This window comes from Malurus melanocephalus, unplaced genomic scaffold, assembly GCF_030028575.1.
Source record: "Malurus melanocephalus ecotype Western Australia unplaced genomic scaffold, MMel_1.1 scaffold_80, whole genome shotgun sequence".
Classification (NCBI taxonomy): domain Eukaryota; kingdom Metazoa; phylum Chordata; class Aves; order Passeriformes; family Maluridae; genus Malurus; species Malurus melanocephalus.
The window spans coordinates 934,844-959,302 of record NW_026623312.1 but is presented as its reverse complement, the minus strand read 5'-3'; the positions used below and the strand labels follow the sequence as shown (position 1 = coordinate 959,302).

The 24,459-nt window shown below is 38.6% G+C and overlaps 1 protein-coding gene across 1 annotated transcript in view; it reads left to right on the top strand.

The window, feature by feature from the left end:
* Positions 1-14,543, top strand: part of WDR36 (WD repeat domain 36) — a 29,981-nt gene extending 15,438 nt beyond the window's left edge. Inside the window, exons 13-23 of the mRNA XM_057367515.1 lie at positions 147-261; positions 1,476-1,641; positions 1,918-2,026; positions 2,775-2,854; positions 6,396-6,503; positions 7,853-7,950; positions 9,078-9,220; positions 9,569-9,685; positions 9,914-9,995; positions 12,186-12,373; positions 13,732-14,543. Of these exons, the coding sequence (XP_057223498.1) occupies positions 147-261; positions 1,476-1,641; positions 1,918-2,026; positions 2,775-2,854; positions 6,396-6,503; positions 7,853-7,950; positions 9,078-9,220; positions 9,569-9,685; positions 9,914-9,995; positions 12,186-12,373; positions 13,732-13,881 (1,356 nt within the window). The 3' untranslated portion in view covers positions 13,882-14,543. The remainder of the gene's footprint in view (positions 1-146; positions 262-1,475; positions 1,642-1,917; positions 2,027-2,774; positions 2,855-6,395; positions 6,504-7,852; positions 7,951-9,077; positions 9,221-9,568; positions 9,686-9,913; positions 9,996-12,185; positions 12,374-13,731) is intronic.
* Positions 14,544-24,459: the final 9,916 nt, after the last annotated feature.

The window sequence follows — 24,459 nt, the reverse complement described above, 5'->3', positions numbered from 1 at the left end:
TCTGTGTGGGTTTCCTCAACACGTTACTGTTTTGTATTGTTAATATGCTGTGTACTTCCTAAAAACTTTGCTAMTGGATAAACACCTAAAGTATTGTTTTCGAAGGTGCTTTGTTTATTGATTATTTTTTTCAATTCCCTTGAAAGGCAGTTGACATAACCTCGTGTGGCAACTTTGCTGTGATTGGGTTGTCAACAGGACAGGTAGATGTGTATAACATGCAGTCTGGCATCCACAGAGGGCAGTACGGCAAAGACAAAGGTAAGAACTCCTGAAGTTCCAAAATACTCACTCATGACAGAGCAGCAGTCACTTGGTGTTCTGTCATCTTGAAAATTTAACTTAGGTTCTGCGCTGAATTTGGGATACGTCCCAGTTTTTCTGATTACGCTGTGCTGTCCTATCTTGCAGTCAGAACCCTGATTTGAAGGACAGGATCCTTGATAGTTGCAACAGCTCAGAAGTCAGCATATTCTTGGTTTTATTTAACTCAAAATTGTCAGTTACTAAGATGGTTAGCACTAAAGTGAGATCTTCTGCTCTCCACTCCTTTTATTGAGATAATCACATTTTCAGTAGTTGACTTCTTGTTTTATGAAGCTGTATCTCTTAGATAAATGTCTCTATCTGTTTTGTGCTCCCTGCTTAGAAATGAGAGAATGTTTCATGTTAATGAAATTGAAGTCCTAAGAAAGTCCAGTTCTTTGCATATGGTATCAGTTGTAATTACCCAGCTGCAAACCTAGGACATAACGTGACAGTGTTCTGACACTTCCTTTTAATGGTTGCTTACAAATATATATTTCATGTCAYGTATCCTCATGCATTTTTTTGGCACTTGTGCTCTGATTTTTTTGTTGTAGAAATGAGGAAAGAGTCCTGATGAGCCCCTAAGACTTACTGAATTTCCAAAGCCCATTTCGCTTAGCAAACCTGAAGTGATCTCTTTATAAACAGTAATTGACTGATAGTGGAATAAATTTTCTAATTTTGCTTAGTGGCCAGTAGCTGTAGGCACAGATTAATAAAATTGATCCCAAACCAGAGGAGCTTATCTTTACACAGTGTGAAGTAGCAAAGGAAAACTCCCAGACTTTGTGCCTGAGCTGAAGCTGTAAATTTTGTCTGGGAGTGGTCAGGCCTCTTGGAGGCATTCCTGAAGTTATTCAAGAAGTCCCTCAAATCTCAGTCACAAAAAGTTTCCCAAACTGAAAGCAGAAATAAGAGCTAACACTCAACTTCAGTTGAACTTCTTACTTTATTCTAGGTGTTTACTTGAAAGCTATTCGGTTTCTGTAGAGAAGAAAAGGCTTAGAATATTGGAGCATCTTGTCGATGTTTGAATTGTTTGTCATATTCTTGCTGCTCATTCCTTGTAGTCAGGCAAAGACAAACAGAATAGTGCTTGGCATTCAGCTGATTTCTGTGCTAATTTTAAAATCTGAAATAATACTTTCCTTTCTCTTGGTTTGCAGCACATGAAGGGGCCGTTAGAGGRCTAGCAGTGGATGGATTGAACCAGCTAGTAATCACAGCTGGTAGCGAAGGATTAATTAAATTTTGGAAATTCAAAACAAAAGATCTAGTTTACTGCACTGAACTTTCTTCTTCACCGAGTGGAATTCTGCTTCACAGAGACAGGTAATTCATGAAGTAATTTCATGTACATATTGTTTGGTGTATGTACTTGTCTAGAGTGGCAACCAGTATTCTAAATAAGTTTATATTTCTGATGCTTTGAAATACAGCTGACTAGTAGACACTGCGTGACAAGGTATTTTGTTAGTCTGAAGGAATGTAACATTGATTATCAGATTATTTTAGGACAAAATATACCTGGATCAATGTTAGGAGCAATATTTTTTTTTTTTTTTCTCTTGAGTGTTCCCTGTCATATGTGTTGGTGTTTCTTGGCAGTGGTATTCTGGGAATTGCCYTTGATGACTTCACTATTAGTGTTTTGGACATAGAAACCAGAAAGATTGTCAGGACATTCTCAGGACACCATGGACGCATTAATGATATGGTAATTTTTAATTTATTCTCTGTGAAAGGTGACAGACAGATATTTAACATGTTTTACAGATGGTGGATTTCTCTGTTTGTGTAATGTTCAGCTGTGAGCCRTAAAGCTGTAGTTCAGCTCCACAGCACTTTAAGCCAAGTTAGTTTTAAATTGTAAAGTGGTCAAATTGCCATCAATTTTTTAATGTGCTTTGTGATATTACTGTAACTTTGCAGCAAGCTGATTTTGAGGGGTCAAACAAACCAAAGCATTGGGAATAATGAAAGCCATGTTGAGGAGCAAAATTGTACAGTAGTCTCAGCTGTGTACATAGAAAAGATGAGCAAGCTGAAGATAGAAGAGATTATGCAGCACTCTTATAATTCCTTATTTACATCCTATGTACTAGTCCATTGTAGTGTTTAAAAACTTGAATAGTTTTTAGCTTTACATGTATTTCTGAATGCTACTAAATCAGTATTTACTTGAGGTATTCAATTTTATGCTAAGGAATAAGTTTTYATGATTAACATAAAAGTGAGGACCWMGGTGATTTGACTGACAGTGAGATATATCCTGTGTCTTACATTTGAACCTATTCTTAAAAACCTTCTAGTTTTGATTTTTCTCACTTTCAGTAGCGTGTTGTCAGTTTTGGTTTATGGCCAGGCCATTTCATCCTGGTTTTAGGGAGCAGTATAATCTTGACAAAGCCTCCTGTGAAGACTGGCTTGTTGGTCATGCYGTGAAATTTATTATTTTGTTTTAGACTTTCAGTCCTGATGGTCGTTGGTTGATAACTTCATCAATGGACTGTTCCATTAAGACATGGGACCTTCCCTCTGGATGGTGAGTCAATTTATAAACAAGTAGCAGAAGTAATAATCCCCTGCCTGATGAATGGCAAAAAGCCTTCTGGCATGATTATCTGTCACCAGATGTGATACTCAGAGTTGGACATGTTACAACAGCTGTGCCCACAATTTTAATTGTGTCCAGTGCTAGCACTATGTCTCCTTTTCTGGAAGTACAGAGTAACCCTGTAGATRCTGAAGATCTGTTGATGGCGCCTGGAGTTTCCATGTAGTGTGAGTGTGAATTCGTTCCTTGTCTGGAAGCAGCACTGTAATGTAAAGGGCAAGAGACTGCTCAAGGTGGATTGCACTGTGATGTGCTGAGGTGCTCATAAATCATACAGATTTTTKCGTTGGAAGCAAAGATCTAGTCCAACTGTCTTGATGTGGAAAGGAACTTTTCTCACTGGATCAGATTACTCAGAGCTCCAGCTTGGCCTTGAGCACCTCCAGGRATGGGTCATGCACAATTTGTTTATGCAGCCTGTTCCAGTGCCTCACCACCCTCATTGTAAAAATATTCTGCCCTATATCTAATCAAAACCTTTCAGTCCAAAGTTGTTGCCCCTTGTCCTGTCACCATAGGCTCTGTTAAAGATCTCAATCTTTCTTGTAAGCTCCTTTTAAGTGTTGAGAGGCCACAAGATTGTGTCCCCTGGAGCCTTCTGTAATCCAGGGTGAAGAGCAGCCCAGCCCTCTCAGTTTTCCTTATAGGAAATGTGTTCCAAGACTCAGATCATTTTCCTGGACCTGCTCTAACTTCATGCATGTCTTGTGCTGGGGGCCCCAGAGTTGGATGCAGAGTTCCAGCTGGTTTTGTGAAGAGAAACCTGTTTTCACTTACATTCATTTTAACAACACCATATGGCTTTACATCAGTTGTATTTTTTATTTGTTTGTGCTTACAACTGCCAAAAATACACTTGCATGATCCACTGTGAGTAGTCTTCTCAGCCAAACTTTATTCTGGGAGAARTAGGCAAGTACACACAAGAAGTTCAGGAGCCTAGGAAAAACAAGTTGAAAAATAACTTTGCGTTCTGCCAGTGCATTCTTTCAACAGCACATCAGATGMTTTTTTTTCCCATTGATTTAAGGTAATGTTGTGTAGTGTGCAGCTCTGGTGGTTGTGCCTGGAACTGAAAGGTTTCATTTGGGTTGATTGTTGATGTGGTTTGGTAAATAATTTTGTATACTCTAAAAGTTCTCATTTTCCTAACAAAAGTCCTTTGCATCTCAGCAAACACTTGGCCKGCTTTTGCATGATGAGTGACACTAGTCTAAAATAGGACAGGAGGGATGTTAAGTGTCTTCTTTCCAGTATAGATGGGAAGGAAATTAGCACTCAGCTCCTCATCTGTCCAACACTCTCTCYCTCCCAGAGTAATATACCTATAAAAAACTGCAGCATCAATTATTAACCAGTYAATTCTTTCATTTCTTTAATAACAAAACACTTTGCGGTAAGAATCCGTTCATAGTGTTTTTTAAAAGCAGTCTGGGAGTRGTTCTTTTTTTGCACCTAACAAAACTAAATATTTTATCTCTTGTGTCTGAAATTTGGGTCAAACTGAAATTAAGGCRGGTACATAAGATGCCCTTGTCTTAAATGTAGTTAGGTTGAATTATTTTTTCAGTAAATAGGGGCAAGGTTTTCCCGTAACTATAGGCAGAGGGATATGTTGACAAGGAGGAACAGCTTTTAATAAAAGGCCTGATGCTTGCTTTACCTCTGTGGCTCATWAATAGAAAAAACATCTCATGAACTGTGTGTTCTAAAGCCTCAGCTTTGAAACTATTCTTATAGAAAGATGGAAAACATCTTTCTAGAAACCTACATGATGAAAATTACCAACTGACTTTAATAAATGGTCTGATAGCTATCAGCTGGACATTTGTTTTTACTTGGGAGTGGTGCTTAACAATCCTTACGTAGTGTAAGTCTTCCTAGTGTGTGTTTTTAATATAGAGCTTTCAAAAACTGGGGAAAAATTGCAGATTCGTGAAAAGAAAATTATAAGCAGGAGCCCTGGCATTATGCAGAGTTTTCTGGTTTTCTTACAGCTTAGACAAATTAAAGAGTGAGGGACATGAGCTGACTGGTCATAGCTTGGATGGAGCACTTGAGACAGAATAGCATAAGAGACTTACTAAATATGAGCTCAGGAGTTTTATACTTTCCATTGTCTCAGTTTTGGAGTTAGGCAGGAAGCATAAAGGTATGCTTCCCCAGGCAGGATTCATGTAGCTTTTTTTGTTAAAATTACMAGCATGTCTTATTTCCTGTAGCAGATTGATCCCTCCTTCCCCCAAGTCTGTAATTTTAATAAGGAGTTAAGTTCAGTAAGTAGAAAAACTTAATTTMTTGTTAAATTTGTTTTGGAGTTCTTTGTGGTTGATTTATTGAACAGAATTTCTCAGCTRCAGATAAGAATTATGATAAAAGGATGGATTTGAAACTAAGGAAAAGTTTYTAAGGTAAATTTTTCTAGTCATTGTGCACTGTGTGCAAAATGTATGATACAAGTTTGGGGTTTATAGGTTTAGTGTTTATGTATTTTATGTTGAAAGGGATGAATGATTTTTCCCTTACCTGAATATTTGCAACGTGTCTAGGAACATCTAGAGGGAATAAAATATTCAGTTCAGGGGGAAAAAAAACGCTTTTATTTTTGTCACATTATYACAGGAGTGCTCAGTATCTAAGAAAACACATGCCCACAAGATTCTAAATTTTAAACTGCTTTGTTGCATCAATATTTTTGCTCTGGTTAGCGAACAGGATGGGGCTGCAGAGCTGTAAAMAGGAACAAAGTATTCCCGCTCTTTTTTTTTTGTTTCTCTTGGTGAACTAGTTGTCAAATTCAACTTAAAATTTGAGGTAACTGAAATTTATGTTTCACCAAGTGACAAGCAATGCTGTGACCTTGGTCTTGAGTGGAAGTCTGCTAGGAAGTGCATCATCCAGAACTTGAGTTTCTCATTGTTGCAATAGTYACATAATGACTATTTTAACTGGTTTTTTTCTTATTTCTTCAATTTCCTACAATCATGAAAAAAAATTATCAAGGAATGGTTTATCAGGCTGAAGATGCCCAAACTGTTGCAGATGATGAAAGTTTGCATTTTACAGTTCATACTTTGGTTTGGAAACATCAGGTCCAGGTGTATGTGAARTGTGCTCAGAAAGGGAATTGTCAGTCAGAGCAGCTGGGGCTGACTGGAAGCACAGAATTTATGGCCACTGAGGAGGTCAGTGTTAGGCATAACCAGCTGAATGGTTCTTCACACATTCCTCAGACTGTGGTATCTAAAAAGGTGTCTTCATCTGTTTTTAGACAATTTTGTAGAGATAAGTGGTTTGTTGCAYAGTGCGGTTCACTTGCAACATTTATATAAAATATTTGAATGCTTCTACTATCCTGGCTTGTGGCCATACTTCCAGTGGCCTGGTTGCATTCAGCTGTAATTCAGGTATGTGTAGATAAACAAGTTTATCTTGCTGATAATTTCTCTGTTGTGTTTTTTCTCCATAGCCTCATAGATAGTTTTTTGGTAGACTCTGCAGCTGTGAGCCTCACTATGTCCCCTACGGGAGATTTTCTGGCTTCAGCACATGTGGATGATCTTGGAATTTATTTGTGGTGAGTATAATACATCTGTTCCTGCACAAGATTTGGGGAAAAAGTTAGAGAAAGAGGATGGGAAAGAGTTCTTTTCATCACCTTTTTTGCAAATAGAGAATTGCCCTGTGAAGTATCATCTCCAGTATTTTGTGTTTTCTGGTTCTAATTAATCCAAATGTTCTGAATTCTTCTGGTTCATAAATCACAAAATTTCTGCAGTTAGAGTATCTGTTCTGATACTTAAATGGCCTCTTTTTTCCTAAATGTTTCTTAGTCTTAGGAATTCCTCAAGCTTTTCTTAGACTACMTTTTTTCAGCCCGTTTGAAATGTCTTTGTCCAAATAGTGTTTCTTTCAGAAGTGCTTTTCTTGTATTTCCGTTGTCTCTGAGACTTTTGAGCAGTATTTGAAAGTGGTGATTATTTCTGTTTTCTGTTGGTAAATGAGTACAGAGGTAAAATATGTTTAATTCAATTTCCTCCCGATAAAGCTTTTAAGCCAGTGACTGTTCAGGTCTGGTACTGAACTAACACACTGTTAGAAGTGGTTTGGGTTTTTTTCCCTTTCAATTGACAGATTATTTCAGGTTATTTGTGTTTGTTGCAGTTTTGCCTGAGGACTGTGCAATTGTCAGGCCTTCCWTGTGTTTAAAAGTGCTTCCTTGTGAATAGTGACAGATGTTCTTACCTAGCTGTAGTTCATATTGACAAAAAAACCAATTCACCAGAATTACTTGTGTGCATGTTTTAAACCTGAAGAAAATTTGCTAAAGAGTATTGTCCTAAAATTCTGTGAAAGCAGGATGAGCCATTTATGTTTGCATAATGTGTTGTGCATAATGTTCATCTTAGAGAAGGCTCTGGGGAGATCTTAGAAGCCCCTTCCAGTGCCCAAAGGGGCTCCAGAAGAGCTGGGGAGGAGCTTTGGACAAGGGGGAATAGCTTCAAATGGAAAGAAGATAGATTTAGATTAGACAGTGGAAAGAAATGGTTGATTGTGAGGGTGGTAGAGCGCTGGCACGTGGAAATATGTTTTGGCCAGCAGGACCAGGGCAATTATTGCCCCWGTACTGGGCGCTGGTGAGGTCACCCTTCAAGTGAGTTCTGGGCCTCTCACTTCAAGAGCACTGAGGTCCTGCAGCCCATTGTTGTTGTGTTCTTGGCAATTATTATTGAGCATAACATATTTCAGACATTCAGGTGAGTCTGTTGCCGCATGTCATTTCCTGCTTATCTGGTAGATGAGAAAAACTAATCATGAGTAGGGCCTGGAGAATTGCCATAATGTAGCAATATTAGACTCCGGTACCAATTATTTCTGAAGTACTTGTTCCCTGAATTCATCTGAAGATGTTTGTCATTTCTTCAGGTCAAACCGTGCTTTGTATTCTCTTGTGTCATTACGGCCGCTTCCTGCCGATTATGAGCCTTCTTTGGTGGCACTCCCCAGCACCTGCCCCATGCAAGGTAATCCTCAGATGAAAAAAGCATTTTTTAGTTTCCCCTTGCAGTTTGTTTCCCTGCTTGTGTACCATAGATTCACTGCTGTTGTCTTGTTGGCAAGAGAATTGGGTTCAGCTGACCTGCCATGCCATGTGTCTGTGCTCAGTGAAAGAAAGACCTAAGTGGAATTTTTTGCAAAATTAATAGGAGTGATTGTGCTTCAGAAGTCCTCTAGATGGAGATCTTGTCTGCCCGAGTTTGGAGTGCCTGTATTTTCATTTCCATCTGGAGGAAAAGCACACCTCGATATTGGCCATTAGAACATCCTTTATGATGGCTGCTTTGGCAAGCACAGACTTGTTTTACATACTTGAATTAGGGAGATGGGAATTCATCCCAACACTTTGAATGTTTTTATGCTGATTCTGKCTGAATGCTTTAATCTACCCCCTGTCTTCAGCAAATGTAAAGTTCCTGTTTAGATACTAAGGGCTCTTAATGGGTTACATTCCTTTGTGGTTTCAGGCTTTTCTATTCAATTCATTGTTTTAGCCAAGTAATATTTTACAAAAAGAAGGGAGGGATGTTTGGCCAAGACCATGCCAGAGATCTAGAGAAAATCTGCTGAGTGACATTTTGACTTATTATGGGATGTTGTACYTTAATGTTGAGATTGTCTTCATTTTTATCTGCCACTTCAGCCTGTGAAAACGTTGTGACGCAGTAGTGAATATTGTGCAAGGATTTAAATGCAAGGATTTTAYAACTTTATGACTTAGAACTAAAATTACTGTGTAGATATTTATACAGTTAATAACATTTTAACAGTAGTCCATTGTTCTTTCTTAAAGAATTCTACAAATTGCTCTTTTATAATCTCAGCCAAAGTGGACAAATCTTATTAGTCTATAAAATTRTGGTTATTCGGTTCTGCATCTTAGCTATAATTTTTTTTGTAATTTAAATTTAATATTTTATAAGGCTAATACAGATTGTTTGTGTAGCTTTTTGGCTCTATGTTATGTTACATCTATGTCTATAACTATTACGCCTTTGTTATTCAAAAATTGCAAAGCAAAAGTGTTGGGCTTGATTTTTTAAAAAATGARTGTAGAGTATCAGTGTTCATCAAAGATATCTGTTTCTGCAAGATGTGGATGCGTCAGGAGATGAAGAGCCATATGATGAAATGATAGAATATGTCTCACCTGCACAACTGGGAGAGCAGCTGGTGACCCTTTCTTTGCTACCTGAATCAAGGTGGAAAAATCTCCTCAACCTCAATATTATCAAGGTACTGAAACTGTGCAAAAAATACCATACATCCAGATATATCTGCCCTATTTCTATGAAATGCATTGCCTATTCTCAAAACTTGATCCTGCTTTTGACAAATTTTTCAATATTTGTCAGTAGAAGTCTATATGGTGCTTTTCACAATTCCTGGTATTTGGGAGAGGGGCTGTTTATCTGCTGAATAGTTGCTTCATAATTAGTGGTAAAATATTTTACCTGTATATTTGCTTTTCAGTTAGTCTTTAAGAGTTTTCTTAGTATTTTAAAAATAAAACTCTTGACAAAAATATTTCCATGGGTTCTTACTATGATGATAATGATTTTAATTCAAATATCTAACTAACAGAAAAAAAATAAACCAAGAGAGCCACCAAAAGTTCCAAAGTCAGCGCCTTTCTTCATCCCAACACTTCCTGGTCTTATACCCCGATACATTCCGCCAGAGGAGGAAAATGATGCACAGGTAAAAACAAAAATCAGTGCAATTGTGTTTATGTAGTGTGTTCTAAAGAAATTTTAAATGCCTTTTACTGCTGAATTAAATCTCCAGACTTTAAAGCACTAGTTTTTACTCACTACATTRTTGCTTTATTTCTTGGAGTCTTATTCTGTCATTAGGAAAGTAATCTATTTGAGTTGTAAAAATTTGTTTGCATATTCATGTAAATACTGTTCTGTTTTTGTGGTCTAGTCAAAGGTAGTAAACCTTGGAGTACTGGCACAGAAATCTGATTTCTGCATTCATCTTGAAGAAGCCCTGAGCACCAACGAATGTAAGCTAACAAAGTATTTCTCTAAAAATGTTGATGATGCTTTTATTTTTATATGGATATGATTTCATATATCGGAATTGTAACAGTTGCAAGGAAAAAAACATGCATAGTACAGTAGCAAAGAGAGAGTGATCTGATACCCAGATAACCAGTTAAGATCAAAGATCCATTGGTACTGCAGCTTGTACCCAATTGGAACCCAATTCTGCCAAAAACCCTTATGAAGGAAGAAGGTTATGTTCCTAAGATCATGAGTCTTTTTTAAAAACTGATGATCTCACACAGAAAAGGTGCTGTGTGTCATTTGTAGGGAAAGGGTGGAAGGAAGGGATTGATTTGGTAGGGAATAGTCTGGTGAATCACTGGAACACGAAAAACATAATGTGCCTAGCAAGTTCCCCTCTCAAGGGCTACTTCACCAGACATTCAGCAAACTTCCAGTGTTAATTCATTGCCGTGTAATTTAAAGCTTAAGAAGAAATAAATTCTAAATGTTAAGGTGTTGGATTTCTTGGAACATCGAGTTCATTTTAAAATTCAATCATTTGAATGACCTGTGGAACGTGCCAGCTATTTTTCATGTTTGTTTTGTGCTGCTACAGGATCAGTGAAAGTCAGTTTTTTGGAAATGATTTTTAATGTAGCTGAGCTGGAAGTGTAAATGGACAGTAGCTTGTCCACAAAGCAGTTCTGTTGGGAATTATTCTGCTTAAACTCTTTTGAGATGACCAGCTTGCTCAAGTCCTCTTAAAACATTTTGTGTCCCAAACTTCTTGATCAGTCACAACTGAGGCATGTTCTTACAGTGTATTTTTAGTATTTCAATTGACACTATTGTATTAAACTGCTTCATAGCCACCTAGAGAAGAGGTGAGTGTTTAAAAACCTTGCGAAGCATCTGGAGGCTGGCTCTACCAGGGGGTAAGTGCCTCTGATGCACTGTGGTAGTGGACATGTGGACCTGCCTCAGGCCACCTCTGCCYTAAGACAGGTGTGCTCCAGGGTCTGTGCCACAGCCACGATCCAGGGAGCCTGGTGATCCTGGCTGGGGAACCTGCTGATGTGGAACATGGCTCTGTTCTTGAGGGGTTACAGCCCTCYCTTCCAAAGGTGGCTGAACCACTTCTAGCAGAACCATGCTAGAAGCCATGGTGGTTTACTCTTGGGATGGAAGTGGGGTTTCACACTTGACAGTCATGACTGTGGAACACAGATTGAGCTGCAGCCATGTTTTAGGTTATCAGCTTCACAATATGTTCCACACTTGGTTTGTTTAATGTCATAAAAAAGGGTGTTCAATGTATCTGTTTAGTACTGTTGAAATCACGTTTATATTTAAAACTAGCTAATGATTTTTATAGTAATCAAATACTGATTTATACCACCTAAGGAATATTAGCCAGTTTCTGATACCATTAGTTACCATGAAGTTGGTGTTCTTAGTAACTTCTTAACAAAAGAAATCTTCATCACAATACATTTTTAGTAGGTTTTAACTATCAGACGCATGTTCAACCAAACATATTTTTGCTGCTTCATTTTAAAGCAAATGGATGGAATCCTCATAGGTCATCAGGTAGAAGTGTAGAAATCCTGAGAAGGAACACTTGCGAGGAGGAGGAAAGTTTGTAAATTGAATGTATTTCTATTATGGAAAAGATTTTCCCCCAACACCCTCCGGTTTCCARGCAAAGCACAAAGAATTCACTTAACAAAAGTAATAATTACGTCAGATGCACTGCAAGATTTCTAGTTTCACTTAATGTCAGTGAGAGCAAAGGTGCCTAGTAAAGGCAGTGCTCTCTTTCAGAGTGTATTCACAGTAACAGCTCGAAATCTCAAGTATGTACATTCTTTCTGCCAGGTGATGTGAAATTATAGTGTTACATGGTTAGTAAAAAATTTAGGTTAAAAGAAAACGGGAAAAGAAGTGAAGTGAATATGGAGATGTTACTTGTGTTTTTCAAGGAAACTTACAAATAAAGTGCATCTGTACTTGTAGTGTGTGGTGGGACAGTAAATTGTAGACTGGAAGACATCTTGTTGGAAACAAAAAAGTAAGCAAACAGTAAAAGCTTGAAATTTGTATTCATTGCTTATGAATTTTGGAATAAGCCTGTCTTAAGAAGGATCTGTGGGATTCTATTCTGCAGATGTTACTGGTAATGGATTCTCAATGTTTTAACACAGATAAAGCTCCACTTGACTTGCTGAAAAGCTTGGGGCCATCAAATATTGAGATAGAGCTACGGAGTTTGGCCCCTGAAGGTGGTGGCTCGATGGAGGTGATGCTGAGCTTTCTGAGAATGATTGAGATGATGCTGAACAAGAAGTACAACTTTGAACTTGCTCAGGCATATCTGGCACTATTTTTAAAGGTAACAATTCTCTTACAAAATTTTATGTTAGTCCTATATAGAATTGTGGTTGCTCAGTATAAAGGTTTAAATTGTCTGCTCGARTTATCTTAGTTGATTTTGGTTGAGAATGGTTTTAAAATGTGTAGCTGAATGTATTGGATGATGTGGCAGCTAATTTGTTCACAGTCAAGAAAAAYTTGCAAAACAAAAGGTGTTGTGAAGAGGTCCAGGTTTTGTTTTAGTATTCCTTGCTTAGAATTGTTCCTATTTTTTTTTTGTAACATGCCTAACTTCTTAGTGGTTGTTAGTTGTTAAACTAAGTAAGYAAAGAATTTAATGCACAGTGGTTAGGAAGGAAATCAGGCATTTTGTTGGATTTATCACCAGACATTGCAAGCCTGACCTGCTTTCCATGACAGTGGGCTGCCTTTCATGTGTTACCTGTTGAGTATGACAGAGCTAATGAAATGATCCCAGAGTGTATGTGAGTTAGAAAGATACTGTGATGAAGCACAGGAGCAGTTACTCTTAGGGAGGAATGGGCTCTGCAGAAGGCTGAAACCTTTCTGATGTACATGTKCTTAAGATTTGTTCCATTTTTAGAACTATATGAAAGAAGTTAACAGTTTACTTGGGAAGTGTTGTTGCACACATTCAGCAGATGTAATTGCTGGGCATCCACAGCTTCTCTGCGTAACCYGTTCCAGTGCCTTGCCACCCTCACAGTAAAGAATTTCTTCTTAATATCCAAAGTGAACCTACTGTATTTCAGACCAAAGCCGAATGTCAAGACTTCTTAGATTTAAATTGTAGTCTGGAAAATAACTATTCCATCCATTATGTGGTAGTAATTGCTACAAGATCAGAAGGTTTCTCTTCCTTCTGTTTTAACAAGCTTGACGCTTTTTACATAAAGACACATGATCCATCTGTATTGCTGTGGAGTGTGCTGGCATCGTTCTTCCTGATGTATGCAACACRGTTAATTAAAATAATAATCCTGATTGACCTCAGGGCATCTGTCTAGCCTTTCTAGCTTAAACAGGAATTTGTGATGCAGGTCAGAAAGTGGGAAAAGTTCCCTCTAGGGAAGTGTGTGATTAGGGTAGATTCAGCAGGATAGCCAGAAGATGATCTATCAAAGATATGGGCTGTTTAAGACATTTTGCTGCCTTATCCCATCTAGTACATGTAAAATACCTTATGAAGACTAGCAAGAGAGTTAGCAGTAGATGGAGGGAATGAACTGGAGGAAAAGAGTCCTTTCCTTACTTGGACATCTCCTGAAAGCAAAGTATGGGAATTGAACAAAGGAATCTTCTGAATTTTTTACTATCTTATTATTAGTTTCACTCACTGCTTGTTTTCATTTTCAGTTGCATCTTAAGATTCTCTCATCGGAGCCAAACCTGTTGGAAGAGTTGTCCAAATTGTCAATGCAACTTGAGGAAACTTGGATTCACTTGCGGGCTCTCTTCAATCAGAGTCTGTGTGTTTTAACATACATGAAAAGTGCTTTACTGTAAAATAGTTCAGGGTTTTGTCTGCATAAGATCACCCTCAGAATAACAGTACAATTCATTACCAAAAATACCAGATTCCAAAAATCATACTGGGTCTTGGAATCGTAAAATCATTAAGATTGGGAAAAACCTCTGAGACCATCAAGTCCAACCTTCTGCTGAGCACCACCCTGTACACTAAGCAATATCACTAAGTGCCAGACCCCTCACTTTTTTAATACTTCCAGGGATGGTGATTCCACCATTCCATTCCAGTGCTTCTTCTGTATTTTATACATCCGGGTATGGCAGGGTATTTCAGAACATGCATGCCTGCCTCTTTTTGTTCACTTCAGGTAGAGAAAGAGTTACTATGTGCAGCTAAAATATTTGTTGTGTCTGTGCTGTCTATGGTTTAAGGTCCTGAGCAGCCTCGCCTTGTGGAAGGTGCCTTTGCCTGTGGCAGGGGATTGAAAGCAGATGATCTTTAAAGTTCTTTCCAGACCAAGCCATTCATTGATTCTCTGGTTCTAAGACTACATAAAATGTAGTTGCCTTAGGCTTTCATGCCCAAAACTGTAAATCACAAGAAAAAAGAGGGGGGATAAAAGGTGGGAATGCAATTTCTGTGCTGACCAAAACCTGTATTATGCTTAATAAAGTCATTGTTGATACAAAAATAAAAAGTCTGATTTGTTAGCACTTTATTAACATTAGTTTAAAGCAGATTAGTCTAAAAATTGCATTCCTCTGCAATTAGAGCACTGTTCTTATGATGTTCATAGAAATCAGTTGTCTTCTCACTTTTGCAGGCATCTGTTTCTGAAGGCAAAGATTTCTAGCTGTACTAAAAAAAATTGAATTTCAAAAAACCAAAAAATCCAAACACCAAACTAAACAAACAAAATGAGATTTTTGGGAGGCTCAATTTCATATGAAAATTATGTTTGTTTTCTTAAGTAGAGAAGATAACTTGAAAAGAAGGTTTCTGTTTTGGGTGAGTTTGTAATTAAATTAGATGGGCTTTTTTACAAATGGATATTTAGGTTTCAAACAGTAAGGTTTAGGCATTATTTGGGACCTCATGAATGAAATCTTGAGCTTGTCTGTTTGAGAATACTTCCACCCATAAGAAAAATCTGAACAAGGCCTTTGCTGTATTTCACACACTCAAGCCATGAACACAGACCAGCAGAGTAACTAACATAAATATTTGCAATTTCAGTGAGTAAACTTGAAAGATGGTTCATTGCATTTGGCACAAGACTGAAAGAATAACGTGGGTTTGTTGTGCTGAATGATTTTTTTTTTAAATCACATTGTAGAACTCCTTTTAATCATGTGTACTGGAGCAAATTATCTGCAAACATAGACAACACTGGAATGGTTTGGATTGGAAGGGACCTTAAAGATCATCCAGTTCCAACCCCCTGCTATGGCAGGAACWCCTTTCATTATYCCAGGTTGCTCAGGTCACATCCTGTCTGACCTTGGACACTTTGGGGAGGGGGCATCCACAACTTCTCTGGGCAACCTGTGCCMGTGTCTCACCATCCTTCCTTCACAGTGAAGAATTTGTTAAATGTCCAATCTGAACCTTCTCACCTTGCTTCTGAAGCCATCAYGTGCAGCTGAGGTTTCTTACAAAGTTTGCTGCTGAGATTTAAGAAAATCCTTAGTATCACAGAATTACTAGTTTGTGGTGACTTGGTTCCTCAGAACCAATTGCTCCCAATTTACTGGGTTGATCTGAAGCAGTCCAAAATTTCTTAAATGTTAGTGCAATATATAATGAACCTCTCAACTTACAGGTGTTGCTGTAACTCTTTTAGAAAGAGTTACAGGATAGTTTTTTGAGCCAAGACAAAATGYTAAAAATAAGACAGTAGTTGCGGACCTGCCTCAGTGGAAGAAGGAAGAATGGATAAAGAACTTTACTCTTGGGCCAGAGTAGGGGTCTGTCAAGCCCAGTCTCCAGCTAGAGGAAGGAAGAACTGTCTTGCAGCAGCCTGGCTGTGTATGGAGCGATCCTTTCTCAGGCACATCACCCCACCTTTCAGCAGAGAGCAATTAAATATTCTGTGACCCAGCTGTAGCCTGACAGTTGTGTTTAATGTTCTGTGACAGACATTTTATTCTCTGTGAGTTCATCTAATCTCTTTTAGAACCCATTTATCGTTCACAACATCCTGTAGTAATGGGGCCTACAATTTAATTAAGGGGAATAATGTGTTTCTGTTTATATACTCCAGACCTGCCATCTTCTAATGTATGCCCCTCCTTGAGTGTGAGAAATAACAATTCTGCTCTAGTCTTCATRCCTCACAAGCTCTGCCACAGGGCAGTGGTGAAGGGGTTCCCTACTCATGAAGGAGAAACTTTATTTTGCTGAGTGTATGTGGCTGTTTTTCCATTTACATGCAGGAACCCTTTCTAGGCACAGATGATTMTATCTGTATGTACAGGATTTGACTACAAGACCTGTAAGGATTGTAGAGCAGGGTTTTTTTCCCCCTTCTGTTTTGATGTAATCATAAGAAAAAATAAATACTCTGCCAAACAGGCTATTCTTTGTAAAACAAACACCAGGGTGATTTTTGTGAATGATGTATAGGTAAYGCAGTTGGCATAATATTTGCWGTCTGTATGACCTGATTAAATGTGTTTAATGCAGTTTCTTACATCATACACAGATGTGTTCTAAGTCCATCTGGAACACTTCAATAATTTCCTTCAGAAAATTGTATTTAGATGTGAGTGATATCTCACCTCCTTTATTCTTTTGACTTTTTCTCAACATTTCTGCTCATCACTGCTATTTCAATGGTATTTTACTATTATTAGAGCTGCAGAATCTTCCACCAGTAGTTCTGATTKCTTCTTGATCTTTGTCTTTTATTTTGTCCTTTTTACCCCACATCAAAATGATGAATAACTTAATGCCATTAATCAGCACCATCTTCAGAAATAGAAAAGAATTTCCTCCTKCTAGTGGATAAAAGTAGATATTTCACCTGCTGTTTCCTGTATTTTCCTCCATCTGAGACATCAAGGACAGTATTTTATCATATTAGTCAAAACTTGTTGTTTGCAAGGGGTAACACGCATGACAATTGAATTTGATAATTTGGGCTTTTGTGTTGCCTCTCAGAAGTCACTTTAGCCTGCTGGTTTTGTAATGGCATATACAATAAGAAAAATATTCCTAGAAGGATTAAGTTGTTTTCCTCCTAGCATGGCAGCTATCGAGGATTTGACCATTCTTACACAATGCCTAAGCTCTCTCTGAGTAGCAGCTTGCTGTTGGAATTCTCCATCTTACTGTGTGTCACAACACTCTTTCCAGCTTCCTCTCAAGCCTGTGCCTGCCTCTCTTCCTGTGCTTYATTTTCACCATGATTTTCTCAGCTCTTTTGGCTCCTGAGTGCAGCTGCTGCTCTTAGCAGCTCCTGCACACAGTGGTCCTGTCAAGTTAGGTCTCAGTACTTCCACTATTTTCTTTTGAYTTTTTTTTTCCCAGATTTGGTACTCAGGATTGTTTTGACTCTAAGCCAGCTAGTTGGACCTTGCTACTTCAATTTGCAACTGAATGGATTCAGACTCCACGTCTTAAATTTTGCTCTTTGCTCAACCATAAGAAGCCTTCTATCTGAGCAATCTTTGCTTTCCATTTTCATTCAAGTAAAAATAGAGATAGCATGGGGAGAAGCATCCAAGTGCAAGGGGAGTAAAGGGATATAGATGTTTACATTGCCTAAGTTGTTCAGTAGCCAGCATAGACCACTGATTTGAAGTGCTCCAACCGTTTGTACATTCCAAATTTAACTCTTCTTAAAAAAAAAAAAAAGTTAGATCTCATATCTGCAAATTATCATACTGCAAGTGTTGTAGTCCCAGAGTAAGGAAACAAGAAGATTCTCATTTACATTCTGTAGATTAGAAAAGGCAGGGTATTTGYTGGCGTATTTGAACTCTGTTCATGAGCTGTGTTGAAGGATTTAAGTGTTGTTTAAAGATCACYAATACATAAATAGTTTCCCCTGTTGTCTGTTAGCATCAGCTGATATTTCCTGGGCATGGTCTATTAATCTTCCCAGAACATCACCATTCATATCTTAAGAATTACTTGTTTTATGAAAAATTATCTTTTAAAAAACATAATTTACGTTTTTAGAGATGAGGAATCCAATCAGTATCTTATTTGATGCCAATGCAAGGACTGGCACCCTTTACTTTTTCGATGCGTTTGTGTTAGGGGACACCAAAATGCTGTCAATAATGTCCTTAACACTGGTGCTTTTGTTTTTGTGAAGCAGTGGTGAATTAAGGAAAGAAAAATTAAAGATAAAATAACTAAGATTTCTCTACCCTGTCTGTTGCATGTTCTATTCCATGATTCTATGTTGCCCAGGATTAAGTGAGCTCTCTGATACTTGTTGCACGCCACAGAGCTTTGCTGTTTTGTTGCAGCCTCTGAGAAATTACATTGCTCCAATGACATGAGCACTGCTGGTTTGTGATAATTTSATGTGGCTCAGTGGTGTTACATAGTATTTCTCAGACTGCCCAGTGTGTTAAAAGATGTGCTGGCTCTGTGAGTTTTAGATTATGACACCGTTAAGTGTCTTCACCCTGAAGGACCGCACCATCTTAGTAATTTGCAGTTACCCAAAATCACCCATAGAATAAGTCAGAATAAGCTGGAATAAAATATTTGTAGAATCTTTACTCAGTTGCTATTTTTGTGGAGGCTGTGGAAGTAAAAAGAGATGTACCTACTTAGGTCCAGAGGATTCCTTCTGCCTGTGTTAGCCTGTAGCCAAACTGATAGTTGCCTTACAGCTATACAGCTGAAGATCTATCACTTACTGTCTCTCTAGTTGCCCAGTGTTGGTCTCAGAATGAGACATGAATTTAGCAACTCATCCCATCCATTAGCACTCCAAACACTTCTTGAGGGTTGTTCAGATTCACAGGCCTCAAAAGGATTTTGTAAATATAGCTCCCTGAAAAACATCGTCATGACATTCTTTTCTTACAGCCAGTGATGTTCCTGCTGCTCTGGAAATGTTCATCTGTTTGGCACGGCTGGAACTTTACAGTCACTGGCCTGTTGAATTGCAACATGTGCCTTCCTGTCCTTGGGAGCAAAGGTTAAAACCCAGGTAAATGTGTTTTCAGAGTGTGTCAGGTTGCACATTTTGTTGAACATCAGGTTTGGTCACACCAGGTTGTGTAGCTGGCTGTTCCTCACATTTGTGATTAACCTTTGTGTTTGCCCAGTGCTTTGGGTTGATGAAAGGATGAGGGATGGCTGCCCAGTTCTCTTTGAAGAATTACATTTCAACAAAATCAAGACAAATGTAGGCTATTTCAGCAGTGCTTACATCAGTGCTTAATTGAGATGGTTTATTCATGGTGCTAGAGTAAACAGCACCATCTGTACAGAAGTCCCTGCAGCTCCCTTTGTGTTGGTGGGTGAGGATGACAACCCGCTGGTGCATATGGAAAGGGCAGAAATACTTGATACTTTTTTTTTTGGTTTTTTTTGCTTCAATCTTCCCAGGCAAAGCCTGCTTCCGTCTTCAGTGTGTACCAGCATCCTTTCTGAGGGAAAGGAATTGCCAGCAATGGGGGAGAAATTAGTTAGAGATTTCTGGGTGCAGAGCTCTGAAGTCGCCTTATAGCTGTGGGACTGCACAGGGCTTGCGCACAAATGCTGTCCAATGTGACACCACTGCCTGTGACAGCACTGAGACCAAGGAGGTCCCTGACAGCTCTGGGTTGAGGCTGTTGTGCCAGCTTTTAAAAGAGGTAGAGGTTGTAGGGAACTCCTGGTTCATCAAACTTCCCTCAGTCTCCAAAACAATCATGGAGCATGTSCTGCATGTGCTTTTGGAGTCCACCTGTAGTGCACAGAGGGAAAGATTATAATGAAAAACTGGCAGAGTCAAGAGGGCCGATTGTGCTTGCCCAAGGTGRTTGCCTTCCAGGACGAAATGGCCAGTTGGGTGCACAAAGGAAGAGCCATTAATTTAATGATCAAATTCAGTGCAATTGACAGCAGTCTGTGATTACATTATCATAGGCTATTATAAAACACTGTAAATTGCTACTCTGAAAGTCAACAGGCATTCTTTCAGTTAATATTTTGCACATTGTTCATGGCAGCCTATGTGCATGTACCTTTTACACTGCGAGCTGACTTAAGCATCGTATTGCCTCTGCAGCAGAGGTGTAAATTATTTTTGCAGTTATCCATTGTAATCAGCATTACAGAAATTAATTTAGTCATGTTCTAATTATGCCTAATGCATGATTATTTTGTTTAATATCCCATAGCAAAGAAGCTCAATAAATTAGATGCAGAATGTTGAATAATGCTAATGGCATACAAGAGATTTRCACTGAGGCATAGAAGAATTAGGATGACAAACAAGTTGAAAGTATTTCAAGTGAATGGCTAATAAAAAATTATTCTAAAATTGGTGTGTGCCACAACACACTTGGCTGTTTTGTAAGTTCTTGCCTTTTATCCACGGAGGTTTCAATTTTGTGTTACACCATTTATTATGTCTCCTGCTGCAGCTATAGGGTATTTTTTTCAACAGCTYCTTCAGCCTGACTATTTTGTAACCATTTGTTAACACAATTTGTGCCTGAGCAAAGAGTCTTCCTGGGGTGCAAGACACTACTCTGGGAATACTGAGAGGKCCAAGAAATACTTTTAAAAGAGGCTGCAAAACCACATCACCAGCTGAGAAAGAGACACAAAGTGCAGTTTTCTTAGTGTGAAGGTGGTGCCTAGAAATGTATTTCTGGAACAACAYTGTTGCTTAGGCTTGGAGACAGCAAATTGTACAAGAAACAGACTGTGATGTATCTTCTCAGAAGCTGGRTGCTTACTGCGATCAAATCTCATTTCTCAGGAAAATGCATGAAGTGATTTAAAGAATTTGTGCAATCAGAAGCAGGAAAGGTTGTCTGTGCTCAGGAAGAGAATGGGCCCCAGAATAGTGGTACTTGACCCAGGAGAGAATGTCCTCCCTGGAGATGCCATCCCTGGTGCAGCGTGTCTCTCAATAATTAATGACATATTGCCTGAGTACCACAGGAGTTGCAACAACAACAAAAATATSTGCTTGGAAGAGAGAAGCACAGAGCCCCATTTTAAACAATAGGACTTGCAGACAATGCAGTAATTCCAGCCTTCCTGCATGGAAGCAAGGGTCTGATTGCTGAAAGCCCAGAGTAGGCAAAGACAAACACTGCCATTTCTCCTCCTCTCTCCTTAGCTGTGGGAGCATTGTGGCTGGGCTGAAGAAACCCTGACAGTGAATTGACTGCAAGCTCTCACCTTTATGCCTTAGATAATTCTTGAGGCCCTTCTGCTTAGACAGGGACAGAGTCCAAAGTGGCCCCAGCTGGATCATGTCAAACTTTGAGGATAGCACATGCATGGCAATATGCAATCCTGACCTTCTTTTGGGGACCAAACAGAATGAGCTCCTCATGAATAAAGGCCCACATCTGGATTCTTGCCCTTGAGAACTGACTTGGTTTTCTACATAAATTGGGATTCAGGTCTGGATATTGTGATTGCCCCTGTCAAGATCTTAAAGTGCAGCAGAAAGAAATGAYGTGGTGGATAAATACAAAGATATTGCTGAAGTACTAACTTGATAAAACTATGTGAAAAATGTACTGTTTTTTTCTCAACATAATCCAATTAGTGAGATATACTGAATTTTTCTAGGGGTTGTCAAGACCTGAACAGATTTGTCTTTCCCAACAGAAGGTTAAGGTACAAATTATTTTTTCATGAAAATACCTGTTTCTGTGAGCTTAGGCAGTTTTTAAACCTAATTTATAACTTTATAATTAATCTACTTTGTAAAGAAAAAAGTACTGAAATTGTCAAAATGAAAAGCAAAATACCCCAGTGAAATATTAGGAGTGAAATAATGACATCGATTTTAATCCTAAGGGATAATGATACTGAAAACATTATGTGGTAATGAAGGCTTACCATATTAGATTCTCTGCTTCATGCAGAGAATACTTTTTAACTGAGCCCAGTACCAGGTGTTTAAAGAAAAAATCTTGATTGTATCATACATATGTAAACAGACTATTTTGACATAACTGAGGATGTGCTGTTCTTCATTGAAAGCTATTTCCCCATGCTCTGGGGAGAGGCTTTGAAAATAGGGTAATTTTTTTTTCAGTCAGAACCATAGCACAGCTTAGATACTCATCCCTCAGCTTATTTATCATCTTGATTTCTTGGAGAAGGAAATCCTGGAGCCACAAATCATTGCATACATTGCCATTAATCTTGAGTAACCCGTCCTTATGACCCCAAAGGCTCCACTTAAATTTTCCAGACTAGAAAGACAGATTGAGGTCTGGGATTAGCAGGAGTTGGCCCTGTGGGTTGTTACTGAACTGCAGCATGGACCATGAGCTCCTTGATAGGCATGGACAGCCTGAACAGAGACATCATGTGGTGCCTGGGGCATCAGATGAAGATGTTCCAATAAGATGAATCTAACCCTGTTTTAATTGATCTATCAAGAGCTGTGGGCTCGTGCCCAGGAGAGGAGTGTCAATGTTAAACTGAAAGCTGATGCTGGAGAAGGAACCAAACCGTGATGGTAGAACATTCTTATGATCTCGGTGTTCCACCAGTAAAAGAATGGTTACAACAGCCTCTCTGGATTTCAGCTTTATACATTAGTCCAGATTTGTTTGTTATTCTGATTTAAATACTTTTTTTCAAAATACTAGTTACAGTTCTAAAAAAAGATGCGGTGGTCTAGGTAACTATTAAGCTGTTTTAGCTGTCTGCTTTTAATAATTGTCAGCCCTCAGTGAACTGTCAATTAAAATGACAGATTCCTGTTGATTAGAGATATTTACAGTGAATCTCTAGTCAGTGACAAGAAACAGGCTTCAATGCTACAAGGCAGCTTGCTGTAATAGCAGGAAAAATATTATTTATAATAGGCCATAAATTAATTTCCTACTGTCTTTCCATAATAAAATAGTATGTTGTTTTGAAAAGACATTGGGGTAAAAGCTTTAAACAAGACTTTGTAAAACTTACAAAGATGATATTGCTAAATAAGTTCTTGAATTTTAGTTTATCAAAATTGATAACCACATTCAGAAAAGCTAAGTAACTGTTTTCATATGCATTGGAGAGCATTAAACAAAATAATTCACTGTCTTTAAATAGAAAAGTACAACTGGCAGTTTCAAATGATGTCCAAGCCTCTGTTGTTCTGTTGTAATTAGTCTACATGGCCACAGACTTCACCTCCCACAAATACTAACCTCACTACATATCAGAAACACATACTTGGAAAAGCAACAGACAAATGAAAATTATTTAAAATTATTTTAAGTCCAGTAAAGTAAAAAAATTCATGATTAAGAGAATTGTGTAATTTTTCTCTTTTTCCAGTCAGTCAAATGGCACTCACAAGATTTCTTCTTAGCTATGCATATTATCCCCCAAAACCCAGAAAAGCAGTTTACTGGCATTTTTTTATTGATTAAGTTTCCAACTATGTCTGTCAATCCTCTCTCAGTTAATATGAAATTTTTCTTGCAGTATTCACCCCACTTCATCCATGTATCATCTACAGAAATTTAAGGAGCTGAGTCAAATATTGTGGACACATCTGTCAATTCAGCATCTTCTTATCTGTGTTCCATAGTTCTAAACAACATTCTCTCTTTACATTGTGTAATTTTGCTTTTCTTCTTTGACTAAAAGGGAGGGTGTCTTACTAAAATGAGGGGATTGTTACTCAGATGGTGCTAAGATAAAGGGAAAATCTTACTTGTTCCATTAATCTTTTAAATTTCCACTCTAAGATTCAAACTGTAACAATTATCCTTTGTTGCAGACTGCTTCTGTTCCTATTAGAGACTGACTTGAAAGGCAGGAGCTTCTTTTCCCATTGTTATTTTGTTAGCAACCACTTTCTGAGAAGCTAATTCTCAGTCTAAGCAGCACCCACTCATTTTATGATGTTGGTAATAATTTCCACTCCCTCAATGGGAGGTTCAAAGACTAAAAGTGCTTGACTTGGATAAATTTAACTTGACAGCAAGTGACGAATAGGTAAGTGTTATCAGAACAGGGTGACTTGCAGGGAAATGGATCATCTAGCATTGTGCCATGTAGAAATATCTGTATATTGTCATGTAGGATGTAAGCCAGGGCCTCAGTTCCCAATTGTGGCTTGCAGGCTGTGTTGGGTTTGCTTGGGCCAGTTTTTGGAAGTGGGGGGGGCCAAAAAGATGGCTCCTGTGAGAAGCTTCTGGAGGCTTCCACCATGTCCAGCAGAGCCAATTGCTGTTGGCTCTGAGGATGATGGACATGCCACTGACCAAACCTGGGCCAATTGGACATGGTGGTTACGCCTCTGTGAAAACATATTCAAGAAGAAATCAAAACAAAGGTGGTAGACAGTAGTTTTGCCAGAGGAGGAGAGGAGGCTGAGAGTATGTGAGGGAATGCAGACGCCAAGGTCAGTGGAGAAGGAGGGGGAGGAGCTGCTCCAGGCACCGGAGCTGGGATTCCTTTGC